Raw genomic sequence first — 18744 nt, 5'->3', positions numbered from 1 at the left:
GTAAGTCAATGAAGCAAGCTGGGAAAAAAAAAAGTGGAGGAATTAAATCAATTCTTGCAAATATGTCCTAGAGGTGCAGCTCACAATACCATTTGTTCATGTTGTATTGATCCACTACAAACAATAAAACACATTATTTCACCCATGTATTAACATTTTGGATGATTAAGTTTCCAGTATTTCGTAGAATATGGTTTCCTCGTCTGGATTGGTGCATAATATACTGCATGGAACGCTTCCGGCCACTAGAGGGCAGCAAAGACCGGGGATGGATGTTTGCTAAAGTGTTACACAGAAACAGACAAGTTTGTGGTGATATGATCTCTTTTCAAATCCAGTTCATTCAACCCAACTCAGAGTTAATCTCTTGATCTGTAACAGCACAACTCTGGTAAACTTTTAACAACATGGCACAGTCACATGACAAGGGAGGACAATCAGGAAAAGACTTCAGTAAAAACTTAAATGAAGATACAATGTTTGTTTCATATACTCTGGGGAAAGAATACATCTCTGAAAAGTGAGGCTTGACGTTTGGAGAGTGCTATGTTGAACAATGTTGCATAGTCAAAGAGACTTCAATGTACGGAAAAGGCGGATACTCTATAATTTAAAAAGGACACATAAAAAGCTTTGTTTGATGCAAATCTGGGTAAAAAATACTCTGTTATAATACTTTCATGATTGATTTCTCTCAACACTCCCCAGACAAACATTTCAGAGTAGTTAAAAAGCTTTCTCTCCATTTAGCTTTAAGCGAGTGTAGCCGGGACGTATGAGTGTTAGTAAGGTGAAGTCCATCCTTGTGCAAAAGTAACAATGGAACAACACCACATGTGATTCAAAAGCATATTTGATGGACACGAGGAGGGAGCTTGTTTTGTGTGTCACCAACTTGGAAGCCTTAAAAGTGCTGCTCAGTGTCCCATCTTTTAGAGTGGAATCACAAAAATATCCTCTTGGCAGGCTAACATCCAGAACCAACAAAATACTGTTTATACTGCCATGAACAGCTTACGGGCTGATTAAAGCTCCATTCCTAAAACCTGAAGAGTTCTTTCTTGGTTCTTGTTGATACAAGCGGACCCCCTGAAGGAGTCCTTGTCCGACCCCGGACAAAAGTGGCTTCCCAACTTAGCCTAAAAGTGTCTTCTTGAAAATACACAAATGACAGGTAAAAACCACACCGGGGATCTGATGCTGCTTCTGACTTTCCACGCACGCCTCAGCAAGGAAACAGAAACGCATTTCCTCTTTTCTTTTGCCTCATCCAATCGACGTACATTCAAGTGTCCTCTCGCATCCCGATCTTGATCGCAAAGTTGAGCCTGTTGTGTACGCGTCACACTTCCAAAATGCCAAATTGTCTTTTTCTGGTCTCAGTAGCATCTGCAGACCTCTGCTTTGCCTCAAGTCTGTCCAACACAAGATCCACGATGCCAGCCAGGGTCACCGGAACTCATAAATGGCAGCGCTGTGCTCTGTGACGTGAGTGAGATTGAGGGATTGGTACCTAAGGTGAGAGACATTTCAAGTTACAACAGGCCTAGATCATACACATTTCCTAACAAATACTTACCGTAAATTCCGGACTATATGCCGCTTTACTTTTTTCTTACGCTTTGGACCCTGCGGCTTATAAAACAGTGCGGCGAAAGCAAACGCACTGAATAGGTGTTATTTATTGTTTGTGCTATGGTGCCATCTTTTGGAAGAGTTTGTTCACTGCAGGTGCTGCAGTGGTGCATTGCCCCTCTGTTTATATTGAGCTTTTAACCTGAAGCCGGAAGTGCCGTTCCATCTTTTAGCCATCCGTAGCGTTACTACCTGTATAGAATCTTCATTCATCCCTTCAAGCAATGTTTGTAAGTTTTACAGTATAAATCAAACCATTCTTACTTACTAAACCGCACCATTTTTGTTAAGAGTGTTTTCAAGCATATTGGTACGTGCTACCGTAATGTAATGAAGCTAGCGTCGCTAGCATCAGCTAATATGCTAACACATTTACAAGCATACTTGCCAACCTTGAGACCTCCGATACCGGGAGGTGGGGGGTGGGGGGCGTGTGGTTAAGAGGGGAATATATTTAAGCTAGAATTCACCAACTCAAGTATTTCATATATATATATATATATATATATATATATATATATATATATATATATATATATATATATATATATATATATATATATATATATATATATATATATATATATATATATATATATATATATATATATATATATATATATATATATATATTTATTTTATTATACATAAAAATAAAAGAAATACTTGAATTTCAGTGTTCTGGAGGCTATCCAGTAGATGGCAGTATTGTCCTGTTTAAGAGTGTCACAACATTGCTGTTTACGGCAGACGAACTGCTTTACTGTAGACTAAACGTGACTGCTGTTGTGTGTTGTTACCGCGCTGGGAGGACGATAATGAAACTGCCTAACAATAAACCCACATAAGAAACCAAGAACTCGCCCTCAATCATTCTACAGTTATGAAGTCATTGGACAGGCAAGCTGTTTATATTGTGGGAAAGCGGACGTGAGAACAGGCTGTCCCCACTCAGGTCCGCATTGAGCTGGAGGGGGCGTGGCCTCCAGCTCCGGCTGAATACCGGGAGTTTGTCGGGAGAAAATTTCTGCCGGGAGGTTATCGGGAGAGGCGCTGAATACCGGGAGTCTCCCGGTAAAAACGGGAGGGTTGGCAAGTATGTTTACAAGTGTCTTTGTTAGTATCACTAACTTACAATAAGATTATTTTTGTATTGTTTCAGTTTTGTAAACTCACCAAAACGTCACCGTTGAGTTATTTATTTAGTCTGTCTTGGTGATTGGAAAGCGAGCTTCCACAGCTAGTGGGTGCATGACGATGACCTCTGTTCCGTTTGATCAGCCGTGTGACAGACACCGTTAGGAAACAATTAAGGTATGTAAATAAACATTTACAGACTCGTTCTGTATAAATAACTCATTTCACAATGTATATATCTGCGGCCTATAGTCCGGTGCGGCTAATAAATGCAATGGACACATTTGTTTTTCTTAAAAATTTTGTGGGTGTGGCTTATATACCGGTTCTATAGTCCGGAAAATTACATATTTATACAAAGATGCTGGCTTTTGAACTTTGCGCCTATAACAATCCGGATGGTTCTTTTCCTCTTCGGTCCGGAAAACACGACATCCAGTTTCCAAAAACCATTTGAAATGTGAATTCGTCAGACCACAGAACACTTTTCCACTTTTCATCAGTCCATCTTAGATGAGCTCGGGCCCAGCGAAGCCGGCTGTGTTTTTGGGTGTTGTTGATAAATGGCTTTCGTTTTGCATAGTAGAGTTTTAACTTGCACTTACAGATGTAGCGACGAACTGCAGCTACTGACAGTGGTTTCTTGAAGTGTTCCTGAGCCCATGTGGTGATATCCTTTACACAATGATGTCAGGGTTTTTTTATGCAGTACTGCCTGAGGGATCGAAGGTCACGGGTTTAGCCGCTTACGTGCAGTGATTTCTCTGGATTCTCTTATCCTTTTGATGATATTAGATGGTGAAATCCCTAAATTCCTTGCAATAGCTTGTTGAGAAATTTTCTTAAACTGTTCAAAAATTTGCTCACGCATTTGTTCACAATGTGGTGGCTCTCGCCCCATCCTTGCTTGTGAATGACTGAGCATTCACAGAAGCTGCTTTTATACCCAATCATGGCACCCACCTGTTCACAATTATCCTGTTCACCAGTGGGATGTTCCAAATAAGTGTTTGATGAGCATTCCTCAACTTTATCAGTCTTTTTTGCCAATTGTGCCAGATTTTTTAAAACATGTTGCAGGCAACAAATTCCAAATGAGCTAATATTTGCAAAAAATTACATTTTCCAGTTCGAACGTTAAGTATCCTGTCTTCGCAGTGTATTCATTAGCAAACCACATTGTATTCTGTTTTTATTTACGTTTTACACAACGGCCAACTTCACTGGTTTTGGGTTTTGTAATATTCCACTTCAGGAAACTCACATGGAGCATTGCAAGGTGTTTGATTAAACCGTGAATGGGAAAGAAGGAACTAAAAATGACACTTCCTTTAAAACTAAAAATGAAGAATGTGAACTCTAAATGTAATACCCCACCTTATCAATAAAAGGTTGGTGGATCAAGTGAGCATATTTGCTGTTGCTAAGCAGACCCTGAAATAAAAATGCATCTGTCAACCTGACTATGGCCAGCTGCATTTGATGTATACACAAGAATATACAAGGAATAATCATCTGCTGTGGTTACCATTCTGAGCTTCTGTGGTAGTAGTAGCCCTCAATTGTTGCTGTGGATTTCTGGAAACAAATGTAGTAAAATCCAGCAAAAGAAGCACCGCTGATGTCTTTGATTGTGTGGTCTGGGACCAGGAACTGTTCCTAATAAGGAGAAAGAATGTAATGACTCCATGTCCAGCTCAAACAATAAATGCAATGATGTCTTACCTTCCACCTCATGAAGATATAATCAGAATTTTTAAGATCCTCATAGTCAAACTCATCCGTGTTGAAAGTCTTTGCATACTGGTAGAAGGCTTGGAACTTGCCCTGATCACAGACAGGAAAACATTACAGTTTAATAGTAAACCTGCCAACTGTAGACTCAATGGAGTGGTCACCTTACCCAGTGTTTACGATCCACGTCCTCGTCTGCATCCCACTTCCTGGTGAGAAACGGCCGTTTTCTACTGATGATCTCGCCAGCGAAGAACGTGGTTAAAGTCGGGTATTCCTGCAAAACCGGCCAGAAAAAATTAAGTAATTATTAACTTCTCTTGACACGCAGCTTACTGTGACCTCTTGTCATTTGAAATAGTTTCCTGCATTAGCATTGATTTTTAGAAACAATTTTTTACCTATTCTCTGAGCATCAAGCAATGCAGTTTAGTCCTCTATAATGGACAAATGTTTCACACCCTTGTTACTTAACAGAAACAAACCCTGTTGTTCTGTGGCAGAGACATCCTGTGCTTTCCACTGTGATGTGTCCAATGAAATAGAAGTCTGTCTGTCTTCCCAAAATGGCTGCCATACCAAAATGAAAATATATGACTGCGGGACTTTGGTTTCACCTAAAATAATTAATATTTAATGAGATTTATTTTGCAACGTTTACTGTTTTGGGGGCTCGAGGAGATTTATAATAAGTTTGATTGATAGTTTCAAAGATTGTGGATTCCCTAAATCTTGGGTATTTTTTTTTTTCAAAAGGGACTAAAGTATACTTTTTTCTACATATAAAACACTTAGTTGTGGTTTACATAACATGTAATGGTGAGTTTTTTTGTCAAAATTTTGCATGGATTATGTTTTACAGACCGTTTTCAATCTGTTTTCTGACTGTCTCTTCAGAATGCGCTGTTTTGTGGGCGGTCTTATTTACGTGCCTCCACTTGGACCGTCTTCTCCTCGCCATCCGTGTTGTAGTTTTAGCGCTTCCATAGCGAGTCTACTGACAGATTAAGTTTGAACTATACTCTACTTTGTATTAAAAATGGCAACAGCGAAGGATGCATCTGCATTTACGAGCCAGTCTGCCCCACAACAAGAAGATAGCAAAAAAGAATGAGCTTATTGACTACAGTGCGGACAACAATGGCAGTCAGCGGGCTATAGAGCGTTTTCTATTCGGGCTCCAATACTATGGAATGCCCTCCCGGTAAAAGTTAGAGATGCTACCTCAGTAGAAGCATTTAAGTCTCATCTTAAAACTCATTTGTATACTCTAGCCTTTAAATAGACTCCCTTTTTAGACTAGTTGATCTGCCGTTTCTTTTCTTTTCTTTTCTACTCTGCTCCCAACCCGGGGTGGACCGCTAGCCTGTGCATCGGATGGGGACATCTCTACGCTGCTGACCCGTCTCCGCTCGGGATGGTTCCTGCTGGGGTGAGTTTTCCTTGCCCATATGTGGGCTCTGTACCGAGGATGTCGTTGTGGCTTGTACAGCCCTTTGAGACACTTGTGATTTAGGGCTATATAAATAAACATTGGATTGATATATATATATACACATATATATATATACATATATATGTACATATACACACACACACACACACACACACACACACACACACACACACACACACACACACACACACACACACACACACACACACACACACACACACACACACACACACACACACATATATACACACTACCGTTCAAAAGTTTGGGGTCACCCAAACAATTTTGTGGAATAGCCTTCATTTGTAAGAACAAGAATAGACTGTTGAGTTTCAGATGAAAGTTCTCTTTTTCTGGCCATTTTGAGCGTTTAATTGACCCCACAAATGTGATGCTCCAGAAACTCAATCTGCTCAAAGGAAGGTCAGTTTTGTAGCTTCTGTAACGAGCTAAACTGTTTTCAGATGTGTGAACATGATTGCACAAGGGTTTTCTAATCATCAAATAGCCTTGAGCCAATGAGCAAACACATTGTACCATTAGAACACTGGAGTGATAGTTGCTGGAAATGGGCCTCTATACACCTATGTAGATACTGCACCAAAAACCAGACATTTGCAGCTAGAATAGTCATTTACCACATTAGCAATGTATAGAGTGTATTTCTTTAAAGTTAAGACTAGTTTAAAGTTATCTTCATTGAAAAGTACAGTGCTTTTCCTTCAAAAATAAGGACATTTCAATGTGACCCCAAACTTTTGAACGGTAGTGTATACATACATACATGCATAGGCGTGGCGAAGTTGGTAGAGTGGCTGTGCCAGCAATCGGAGTGTTGCTGGTTACTGGGGTTCAATTCCCACCTTCTACCTTCCTAGTCACGTCCGTTGCGTCCTTGGGCAAGACACTTCACCCTTTGCCTCTGATGGCTGCTGGTTATCGCCTTGCATGGCATCTCCCGCCATCAGTGTGTGAATGGGTAAATGTGGAAATACTGTCAAAGCGCTTTGAGTACCTTCAAGGTAGAAAAGCGCTATACAAGTATAACCCATTTATCATTTATATATATATATATATATATATATATATATATATTTATATATATATATATATATATATATATATATACACACACACATATATATACATACACTAACAGTATATGTATATATATATATATATATATATACATATATATATATATATATATATATATATATACACACACACATATATATACATACACATATATATACACTAACACTATATGTATATGTATATGTATATGTATATATATATATATATATATATATATATATATATATACATATATATATATATATATATGTGTGTGTATGTATATATATATACACTAACACTATATGTATATATACATACATACATACATACATACATATATATATATATATATATATATATATATATATATATATATATATATATATATATATATATATATATATATATATATATATATATATATATATATATATATATATATATATATTTGCAGAAAAAATCCCAGATCCACAAACAACTGGTAAAAATATGGAGGGATTGTTGGAGAGAAATCCCAATTCTATTGTTTTTAAATGCAGTGGGTGAAGAAGTGTTGGATATTGTAAACAAATGTAAGAACAAAATGTCCACTGACTCCAATGACATTAGTATGGCATTGGTGAAAAAGGTCATTACAGGGATATCAAAACCATTAACATATATCTGCAATTTGTCATTTCAAACCGGCGCATTTCCAAAGGAAATGAAAATAGCTAAAGTTATACCTCTGTTTAAAACTGGGAGCAAACACCACTTCACAAACTATAGACCTGTCTCTTTACTTCCACAATTCTCTAAAATATTAGAAAAACTATTCAATAACAGGTTAGATGCATTTATAGAAAAGCATAAATTACTCTCTCACTGTCAATATGGGTTTAGATCAAACAGATCTACATCAATGCCAATAGTTGAAACAGTAGAGGAAATCACAAATGCCATAGAAAAGAAACAATATGCAATGGGAATATTTATTGATCTAAAAAAAGCATTTGACACAATTAACCATGATATATTAATCAATAAAATGGAAAAGTATGGAATCAGGGGAGTTGTACTAGACTGGCTTAAAAGTTACTTAAATAAGAGACAACAGTTTGTGAAATTGGGGGATTGCTGTTCATCGTGTTTGGACATTGCTTGTGGTGTCCCCCAGGGGTCAGTGTTGGGGCCAAAACTGTTCATCCTGTATATCAATGATATATGTAAAGCGTCTACATTATTAAAATTAGTGTTATTTGCTGATGACACTGATATTTTTTTGTTCAGGGGATGACTTAAATCAATTGCAGGAAGTCATTATGGAAGAAATGAGTAAACTAAAAACTTGGTTTGACTATAATAAATTGTCATTAAACCTGACTAAGACTAAGTTAATGCTGTTTGGAAAGAGGACACGTGAAACAAGGGTGCAGATACAAATAGATGGGGTGGATATTGAAAGGGTTTTTGAAATAAAATTCCTTGGAGTTCCAATTGACTATCAAATTAACTGGAAATCGCATATGTACATGTACATATGCGATTGTACATATGTACAATCTAAGCTGTCAAGAAGCATCTCAGTAATAAATAAAGCAAAGCAGGTTCTGGATCATAAATTACTCCACATTCTTTACTGTTCATTAGTCTTACCATACTTAACCTACTGTGTGGAAGTCTGGGGGAATAATTATAAAAGCTCATTAAACTCAATAACTATACTTCAGAAAAGAGCTGTACGCATCATCAACAAGGTTGGATATCTGAACCATACTCACTCACTATTCTTACAGTAAAAATATTGAAATTTAATGATATTATTTTGTATCACACTGCACAAATAATGTATAAAGCCAGAATAAATAAACTCCCAGGAAGCATTCAAAAATTGTTCAGCACACGAGAGGGGGGTTATAATTTAAGGGGGAATTTAAATTTCAAAATGCTTAGTTATAGAACGACCATTAAAAGTTTTTGTATTTCAATGTGTGGAGTGAAATTATGGAATGGTTTGAATGTGGAGTTAAAGCAATGTCCAAACATAAACCAGTTTAAAAAGAAGTATAGGTACATGGTATTCCAGAGGTACATAGATGAAGAAGGGCTTTGATATTGGGTTGTTTATGTTACAGAAGAGTCATTGAGGCAGTGGTGCTGCTATGGTGGCATGATACCATTTCCATGATCACTAGTGGTAACGGTGTGGCTATGTATGTGTGTAGTGTGCATGTGTATGTATATGTCTATAATTTATGTATATACAAGTTAATTAAGTTTGTACATAGAGTGAACAGGTAGTTCTAGCTCAGAGTAATTTATGATTTAAAGAAAAGGAGTGGGATAAAATAAGTGTAAACTTCTTCTCACTCCTTTTCAAATAGGAAAAATAAAAATAAAAGAAAGTCCAATGCTCATTTGTTTTCGATTGTTATTCTCCATTGTTTTCATTTTGTTATAATGGCTGTTAAGGCTATTGCACTGTATTGGATCAGGCTTGCTCTTGTTTTTATGCATATTTGAAATAAATATATAAATCAATCAATATATATATACACACACACACATTTGATTATATTATATACAGTATATAATGTGTGTGTGTATATATATATATATATATATATATATATATACTAACACTATATATATATAGTATGTATGTCGATATATATATATATATATATATATATATATACACACATATAGTGTTAGTGTATGTATATATATATATATATATATATAGTGTGTGTATATATATACACACATATACACTAGCACTATATATATATATATATATATGTATGTATGTGTATATATATATATACATATATACATATATTATATATATAAGTATATATATACACACACACACACACACACACTATATATATATGTATATATATATATATATATATATATATATATATATATATATATATATATATATATATATATACATACACACACGCATATATATACACTAGCACTATATATATATATATATATATATATATATACATACACACACACACACACACACACATTTTATTATATTATATACAGTATATACTGTGTGTATATATATATATATATATATATATATATATATATATATATATATATATATATATATAGTATGTGTGTATATATATATATATATATATATATATATATATATATATATATATATATATATATATATATATATATATATATATATATATATATATATATATATATATATACACATATATATACACTAGCACTATATGTATGTATATATATATTATATATATATATATACATATATATATATTTGTCCGCACTGGACCAAAGTGGAAGGCTCAGGTGGAAGTGGACCAAGCTGTCTCAAGGCTGAAGTACAAGGAGATTCTGGGAAGAGTCCAAGACAGCCGGGCAGGACTGGGATGGGGGCAACCAGTCCAGTTCTGGTCCAAAGCCACGAGACAGCAGAGGAAGGCCATGGTGGTGGAAGAGGTCACACAAGTGGCGCAAGACCAGTATTGGATCAAGGCCGTATCCCAGGGAAAACAGGGGGCATGGACTCGCTGGGAGGGTACCATCAAAAGAGTCATAACCTGGGCCGACATCTGGCGAACTCCTCAATCTCGGCTTAGCTTCCTCGTGAGGGCAGCGTATGACACCCTGCCATGCCCTCGAAACCTCGCCCAGTGGTTCGGAAGCGAGGGCAAGTGCTCCCTGTGCAGCAAAGACAAAGCAGGACTCAAACATATCCTTTCAGGTTGCAACGTCACGCTGACGCAGGGGCGCTTCCGGTGGCGACACAATCAGGTGCTGAGGAAATTGGCAGAGCTGTTGGAGAGATGCAGAGTCGGGGCAAACAACGCCACAGATCGCCATCGGCCAAACATCAATTTCATCAAACCAGGAGAGGTAGGACAGAAGACAGAGGCGGGAAGATCATCACTTCTGCTTACCCCTGGTAAGGGCTGGGAGATGCGCGTTGACCTGGACAAGCTGCTAGTCTTCCCAACTGAGGTAATACAGACAACGCTAAGACCAGACGTCGTGATGTGGTCCTCATCATTGAACTAACCGTGCCATGGGAGGGGGGAATACCAGTAGCACAAGAGTTCAAACGGTCAAAGTACAGCGACCTGGCAGAGGACTGCAAGGGGGGAGGCTGGTCTGCGTCCATTCACCCCGTGGAGATCGGATGCAGGGGCTTCGTAGGAGGTTCTGCGACCCGGCTCCTGCGTGCGGCGGGAATGACCGGTTACAGCCTGAGGAGGGCCATTAAGAAGTTGGCAGAGGAGGCAGAGAAGGCAAGTTTCTGGATGTGGCTAAGAAGGAGGGACAACACCCCATTGAGGTCAGTTGCAGGGAGTGGCGCGGGGAGACGTCCCCACTTAGCCACTGCCCCCCCACCGCGAGGTGTCCTGGCTTGGGGGCGAAACATCAGTGAACGGTGGCACCAGCTGACGACCCTGCAGCTGACCTCGAAGTGCACTGGAGGAGGTGCGACAGGCAGAGATGCCAAGCAGTTAGGTCTGTACTTATTAATTGACACTTCTGGGGAACCAGCGACTACTGTGAAAGAGCAGTTGGCAGCCAGGAAAGTCTGGTGGGCAACCGGGAAAGACCGGTGGACGACGGGAGAGACCGTACCAGGCGTGGGCGGTTAGTCACCTTACCCACTTGCTTCCTCAGGAGGAAGCACCTACAAACTGACTACGAAAAGGCATAAGAAAAAACAACCCGAAGGCCCTCCGAGAGGCGGGATGGAAGATGGGCCTATTCTGACGGATCAAACGGAACGGAAAACGACAATGAGAAGGTTCTCCGGAAGTGTAAATGCGGGTGGCAGAAGGTGACTTCTTTTAAAGGACTGCGGATTCATCAAGGGAGAATGAAGTGTGGGAGTACTCCCGACCAGCATAACCACGCTGCTTCGGCAGGTCAGACGGAAGAGACCCAATGCCAGGTGACAAACCACAGTGCAGAGGGTCCCAGCAATGCTGAGGGGGAAACGGCAGTGGAAGCAGGAGGGGAGATGAATGCAGCACCCGAGAGCGAAGCTCATGCAGTCCCCCAGAGAGTTGCACAGTCAGAGAGCCAACGCAAACATCCAGAAAGGCGCAAGAAGATTAAGAGGGCGAAGGCAAGCAACCAAGCAGAATGGCGCAAGCTTGACGATCACCTGAGAGGGGTACTGGAGCATTCCCTGCGAGGGACGGTTGAGCGTAAACTAACCTCGCCGAGTAACATCATTTATGAGGAGTGCAGAGAGAAGTTCGGAGAGAGCGCGACCAAGCGAGCCACAGCCCAGAGGCACAAAGGACGGAGGGAGAGGGACATCAAGGGGCTTATAACCAACAGGCGCCAGTTGCGTAAGAGGTGGAGGAAAGCAGCCGCGGAGGAAAAAGAAGGGCTCAAAGTGCTATGGGATGATCTCAAGCAGCGTCTTGCCAAGCTGCGTCGGGCAGAGAGACTCAGAAGGCGCCGGAAACGAAAGGAGAAGGAAAGAAAAGACTTCAAGGATCCTTTCCGGTTTGCCCGTCAGCTCCTGGACGAAAAGCGAAGTGCCAAGCTGTCCATCGCGAAAGAGGATCTGGAACAACACATCAAGGACTAGTATACGGATGCAGCCAAAGATACACCACTTGGTTCACCAGGCCATGTGCCACATCCAGAGCCCCCAGAGACCCCATTCGACACTTCCCCACCTAGGCTGAGCGAGATTAAAGAAGTCCTTAAGAAAGCCAGATCAGCCTCTGCACCAGGACCAAACGAGCTTCCTTACAAGGTGTATAAAAACTGTCCGCAAGTGACCACAATCTTGTGGAAGCTCATGAGTGTTGTGTGGAAGAAGCAATCCATTCCAGCGGAGTGGCAAGAGGCAGTTGGAATATTCATCCCCAAGGAGCAAAATTCAACCAACATCAGCCAGTTCAGGTCAATCGCTTTACTGAACGTGGAGGGAAAAGTATTTTTCTCTGTCCTGGCAAAAAGGATATCCAGCTTCCTCAGCAACAACTGCTACATCGATACAACTGCTACATCGGCAAGAACATTCTGCAACTTCCTCTGAAGTCAATCAATCTGGGTTACAGGCAGGAGAAGACTCGCCTTGTACTGGAGTTGAGGGAATCAAGAGACGAAGCTGTGAAGAGTGCAGCGGTGACTGTCCGCACTGGACGAAAGTGGAAGGCTCAGGTGGAAGTGGACCAAGCTGTCTCAAGGCTGAAGTAAAAGGAGATTCTGGGAAGAGTTCAAGACAGCCGGGCAGGACTGGGATGGGGGCAACCAGTCCAGTTCTGGTCCAAAGCCACGAGACAGCAGAGGAAGGCCATGGTGGTGGAAGAGGTCACACAAGTGGCGCAAGACCAGTGTTGGATCAAGGCCGTATCCCAGGGAAAACAGGGGGCATTGACTCGCTGGGAGGATACCATCAGAAGAGTCATAACCTGAGCCGACATCTAGCGAACTCCTCAATCTCGGCTTAGCTTCCTCGTGAGGGCAGCGTATGACACCCTGCCATGCCCTCGAAACCTCGCCCAGTGGTTCGGAAGCGAGGGCAAGTGCTCCCTGTGCAGCAAGACAATGCAGGACTCAAACATATCCTTTCAGGTTGCAACGTCGCGCTGACGCAGGGTCGCTTCCGTTGGCGACACAATCAGGTGCTGAGGAAGTTGGCAGAGCTGTTGGAGAGATGCAGAGTCGGGGCAAACAACGCCACAGATCGCCATCGGCCAAACATCAATTTCATCAAACCAGCAGAGGTAGGACAGAAGACAGAGGCGGGAAGATCATCACTTCTGCTTACCCCTGGTAAGGGCTGGGAGATGCGCGTTGACCTGGACAAGCTGCTAGTCTTCCCAACTGAGGTAATACAGACAACGCTAAGACCAGACGTTGTGATGTGGTCCTCAGCTGCTAAGAAAGTCCTCATCATTGAACTAACCGTGCCATGGGAGGAGGGAATACCAGTAGCAAATGAGTTCAAACGGTCAAAGTACAGCGACCTTGCAGAGGACTGCAAGGGGGGAGGCTGGTCTGCGTCCATTCACCCCGTGGAGATCGGATGCAGGGGCTTCGTAGGAGGTTCTGCGACCCGGCTCCTGCGTGCGGCGGGAATGACCGGTTACAGCCTGAGGAGGGCCATTAAGAAGTTGGCAGAGGAGGCAGAGAAGGCAAATTTCTGGATGTGGCTAAGAAGGAGGGACAACACTTGGGGCTCAACACCCCATTGAGGTCAGTTGCAGGGAGTGGCGCGGGGAGACGTCCCCGCTTAGCCACTGCCCCCCCACCGCGAGGTGTCCTGGCTTGGGGGCAAAACATCAGTGAACGGTGGCACCAGCTGACGACCCTGCAGCTGACCTCGAAGTGCACTGGAGGAAGTGCGACAGGCAGAGATGCCAAGCAGTTAGGTCTGTACTTATTAATTAATATAGTGTGTGTGTGTGTATATATATATATATATATATATATATATATATATATATATATATATATATATATATATATATATAATGTGTGTGTATGTATGTATGCATGTGTATGTATATATATATATACACATACATACACACACACACACACATATATATACACTAACACTATATATATATATATATATATATATATACACATATATATACACTTATATATACATATACATATATATGCATACACACACATTATACATATATACACATTACACACACTATCTATAGCTCTATATCTCTATTTATATATATATATATATATATATATATATATATATATATATATATATATATATATATATATATATATATATATATATATATGTGTGTGTGTGTGTGTGTGTGTCTCACCTCAGTCAGTCCTTTTATTTTCAGGTAACCACACAAGTAAGAGTCCTCCATGGTGACATGCTGAAAGGAAAAGAAAACAAACGTGGCTCAATTTCGAACATGACACTCATAAATATGCAGCTGCATACAACGGGAGTTACGCTAAACGCAAGCTTAAGTGATGATTATGAATGAAAACTGTCATTCTGTTAGCGTAGCAACGGGCTGTGCTAACCGACAGTGAGCTGAGCGAGCTAGGGCCGCGCTCATTGATTGCCCAGCTGTCAATCATCACACCCCCTGTTTGACAGATCACCCACGGCGCCCTGTCACACTTCTCATTTTACGCTATTTTACATTAATTCCATTCAAATGCCCACCTGCAAAACAACTTCCACGTCGTAAGAGTTCCCTTTGCTCTTTTGGTGCCCTCTGAACTTGGAGCCGCTATACAGCAGCGAGGTGACAACACCGGGTTGCTGGGTGTTGATCGGGGGCGGCGGAATAAGTGAGGCCGAGGACGCGAAGGCCGCGCAATGGGAGCCGCTAATGTATCCAGCGGGGACAGGCATGGCTCCCGCTTCGCTGGCTGGGCACCAAAATGGTCAATGGCCGACTGAGTGACAGACTCTGTCGGTGTCCACGAAGAAGCGTTGCGGGGGTCTGAAGCAGACCTCCAGCCTCCAAATTCTCCTCGGAGCCTTACGTTGTAGTGTGATAGGGACCGAGCTCCCAGGAAAGTAAGTGGACTTCGACGCAACGATGAAGGCAAATGCATTCGCGCCTCTCATTGGCTAATCATATTCAACATTCGAAGATGCTGGATTTTCATTGGTCGAAAGCTTCACGGGTTTAAAGTGTAGTTCGTGCATCTTATATAGAAATGCACAGTGGCACGCCCAGAACTACATTTCCCTACTCTCCTAGAACCTACCAGGCTGCCTGACAGACTAAGGTCACACGCGTGCTTTAGAACATAGATAAGGAAATTCCAGTTAGTAGGTAAAAACAAAACGAAAGTATTCATTTAATTCCTACCGTATTAATTCAATGCTGATGCGAAATACACACTATGGGTCGTTTGTTTACCTAGCGTAGCCTTTCAGTTGTGTTTAGCTAGGCTTACCGTTTACATACAACTGCAGCGATGTTTAAAAGCCTTGCAAGACTCCCAATTAGGTTGGGAAATGCCTTTTCACCCTGTAAAATACAAAGGAATCGTCAGACTTTCAAATATACGCTTAAATATTCATCATCAGCCGTAACAGGTAAGTATAAACACACGTGATACTTGTTCTTAACCTCTTCTGCAGAAGTTAAGTGAGATATTATTCTTATTTTCCAGAAAGAAAACGATTTTATCAGGATGTCAGCATAACCCAAGGAGAAGGTATGCTTAAATAATGTCTACTCTACGGTGGCCGGCAAGTGGGATGCAATGTCCAAAACTGATCCAAAACACTAACGCCATCAAATAAATACAACGGGGAAATGCTAGAAATTAATAATACACTTTAAATTAAATTGTCAGATTGTGATGAAATCACACAAACACAGCAGCCATAGGTCCGGATCTAAAATTTCACAAACGCTAAAAAGAACTGCATGAGAGAAAAGCTTAAAATAACAAAACTGACGTCTTTTGAAGAGGCAAAGTGCATGCAGGTATTTTCTTTGTTAAAGTGTCTGTTTGCAACTTTTTCACAGTTATTTTTTTAAACCAAAAATATAACAGGAACGCCATTGGCTAGCGTATGTCACCATTAGTAGTTTAACAGAATATATTTGTTTTAAAACGGTTTATATTATATATATATATATATATATATATATATATATATATATATATATATATATATATATATATATATATATATATATATATATATATATATAATTATATACTGTCCATATTCCCCTTGGCCATCAGACACATGAACAATAACAAGATCTGATAGCTCAGTTACAGCTCATTTTATTACCTATTCTGTGTTATATGTGTTTTATGTTGCACGATTGCGGCAAGAAAAATTCCTAGTTTGTGAACCCGTTCTCAAACAATGGCAATAAAAACTATTCTGATAGTGATTCTGATTCTTATATGTTTTTTACAATTACCAAGTTTTTGTCATAAAATGTTTTGCCAGCGTTCTGTTGAAATTAGCTTTTTCGTCCAAAAAAAAACCCTACCAGTTGCATAATTGGATAGCAGTGTCTATCGAGTTACACTACTGCATCAAAAAAATGATACCTTTAAGTTTTGAGACGCCGATTTAGATATTAAAAAACGCTCCCACTGTTAACTTAGACTTACTTTATTGTCATTCAAATTTGAACTTTACAGAACAGATAAGAACGGAATTTTGTTGCATTAGCTCGTTGTAGTGCAGGATAAAAGAGCAATAACGTGCAGATATAAATAGATTTACTGTACAGATAAATATATTGCACTTTTGCATATGCATCCACGTTTATAGATGTATGTTATATTGTCTTTATATTCCAGCGAGTTAATTGGTTTTTGGGGGAAAGTGAGGGGATTATTATGATGTGTTCAAGAGTTTTATGGCCTGAGGGAAGAAGCTGTACAGAACCTGTAGGTTCTGCTACGGAGGCTAAGGAACCTCTTTCCAGAGTCCAGCAGTGAGAATGGCACAGTATTATAGTATAGTAACAGTATTTTGCTATTTAAATGATAGAGGTAGCAGTAGGGCTGGGCCGATAATACAATATCAATATATTTTGCGATGGACACACACTCAATATAAAATGCTTGGATAAAATATTAAATATACAGTATATGTATATTTTTTGGTCAAAAACAACACAAAATATGAAGCGAGATTTGTTTCATAAAGCCACTCGCGCTTTGGGAATCTAGCGAATACAAAGTGTCACTGAGCAATGGGAGGGACACGCTAACAGCTAATCACGTAACAGTATCACCTACCGAGGTTTACACATTTTCTGGTGTTCGGCTCCCAGTTCTAGACCGTAGTCAAGGAGCGCAGGGGAGACGTTCCCTCCAGGACCGATGTTTTCGTCGGGGGTAACACCCTTTTACTTTGCCTGACAATGGGCCTGCTAAGCTTTGCTTTCTGGTCGAAATGACGAGGCTTTGGATCATTTTTGTGTTTTGAATTGCTTGAATGTTGCTCCAACTTTGCCCCTTACAGACACCGTACTAATTGGAAAAAATATATACAAATTGAGTTTAGGTTGCATATGTTGTTGTTGGAGATACTACTAAAGATACGTCTGTTTTTGAATTGTCCCATTTAGGAGGTTTGTTTGAGATCAACTTAGACCAAAGGAAGCTAAAAACTCCAGGAGGGAAGCTCTTCACAATACCAAATGAAGCCCTCGCCATCGCCGTGGCAACTGAATGGGATGCTCAAAGAGAGACGCTCAAGTTTTATACGATGCACCTGGTATGATTTTGGTCCATATTCCTACAAATACACGTCTAGTATTTTTGCAGAAAGACATATATGTTCACCAGTGTTGGGTTAGTTACTAAAAACCAGTAACTAGTTCATCATCATCATCATCATCATCAGCCGTTGTCAGTCCACTGCTGGACGAAAGCCTCAGCATGTTTCTGCCATAGTGAACAATCTCTCTTGGCGTACTCTTCATGCTGGTTATTAGCCTACACCTTCCACGCTGGCTTGGTGCGGGTTGGAAGGGGTATTTTATATCAGAGATCCTTCTCCTAGACTAATTGCCTTACTGGGCTGTTGAACTTAGTCTGTCCTGTTGGTTGTCCGCACCCCAATTACCCAGGGACCCGCTCAGCTTTATGGCGCTGACCGCCCGCCAGTCACAAGAGAAGGTGCAAACGGTTCTTTGTGTGCATTTTATAGACGTTAGTTGGGACTCACTAACCCCACACACAAC

General features: G+C 40.4%; 2 protein-coding genes across 2 annotated transcripts in view; one reads left to right on the top strand and one right to left on the bottom strand.

Annotated features, from left to right (window-relative positions):
* Positions 1–653: 653 nt before the first annotated feature.
* Positions 654–15855, bottom strand: LOC133655703 (glucose-induced degradation protein 4 homolog). The gene is made up of 6 exons (XM_062056100.1): positions 15225–15855; positions 14866–14925; positions 4676–4783; positions 4498–4599; positions 4301–4431; positions 654–1513 (listed from the first exon to the last, which is right to left on the bottom strand). The coding sequence occupies exons 1-6, from the start codon at positions 15414–15416 to the stop codon at positions 1450–1452; spliced, it is 657 nt and encodes a 218-aa protein (XP_061912084.1). The 5' UTR covers positions 15417–15855; the 3' UTR covers positions 654–1449.
* Positions 15722–18744, top strand: part of atpaf2 (ATP synthase mitochondrial F1 complex assembly factor 2) — a 14453-nt gene continuing 11430 nt past the window's right edge. Inside the window, exons 1-3 of the mRNA XM_062056099.1 lie at positions 15722–16112; positions 16190–16234; positions 18127–18275. Of these exons, the coding sequence (XP_061912083.1) occupies positions 15992–16112; positions 16190–16234; positions 18127–18275 (315 nt within the window). The 5' untranslated portion in view covers positions 15722–15991. The remainder of the gene's footprint in view (positions 16113–16189; positions 16235–18126; positions 18276–18744) is intronic.

The sequence above is a fragment of the Entelurus aequoreus genome, linkage group LG08, assembly GCF_033978785.1.
Source record: "Entelurus aequoreus isolate RoL-2023_Sb linkage group LG08, RoL_Eaeq_v1.1, whole genome shotgun sequence".
NCBI classification, from domain to species: domain Eukaryota; kingdom Metazoa; phylum Chordata; class Actinopteri; order Syngnathiformes; family Syngnathidae; genus Entelurus; species Entelurus aequoreus.
The sequence above is the reverse complement of the archived record's forward strand: the minus strand, read 5'-3'. Positions and strand labels throughout refer to the sequence as shown.

What these genes read in the sequence shown, in the direction of transcription:
- LOC133655703 (XM_062056100.1), bottom strand. Translation starts at nt 15,416, where the DNA reads ATGCCTGTCCCCGCTGGATACATTAGCGGCTCCCATTGCGCGGCCTTC. An exon ending in ACGTGGATCGTAAACACTGG is followed by an intron (nt 4,600 to 4,675) that starts GTAAGGTGACCA and finishes GTCTGTGATCAG; the next exon opens with GGCAAGTTCCAAGCCTTCTA. An exon ending in TACCACAGAAGCTCAGAATG is followed by an intron (nt 1,514 to 4,300) that starts GTAACCACAGCA and finishes CTCTCACCTTAG; the next exon opens with GTACCAATCCCTCAATCTCA.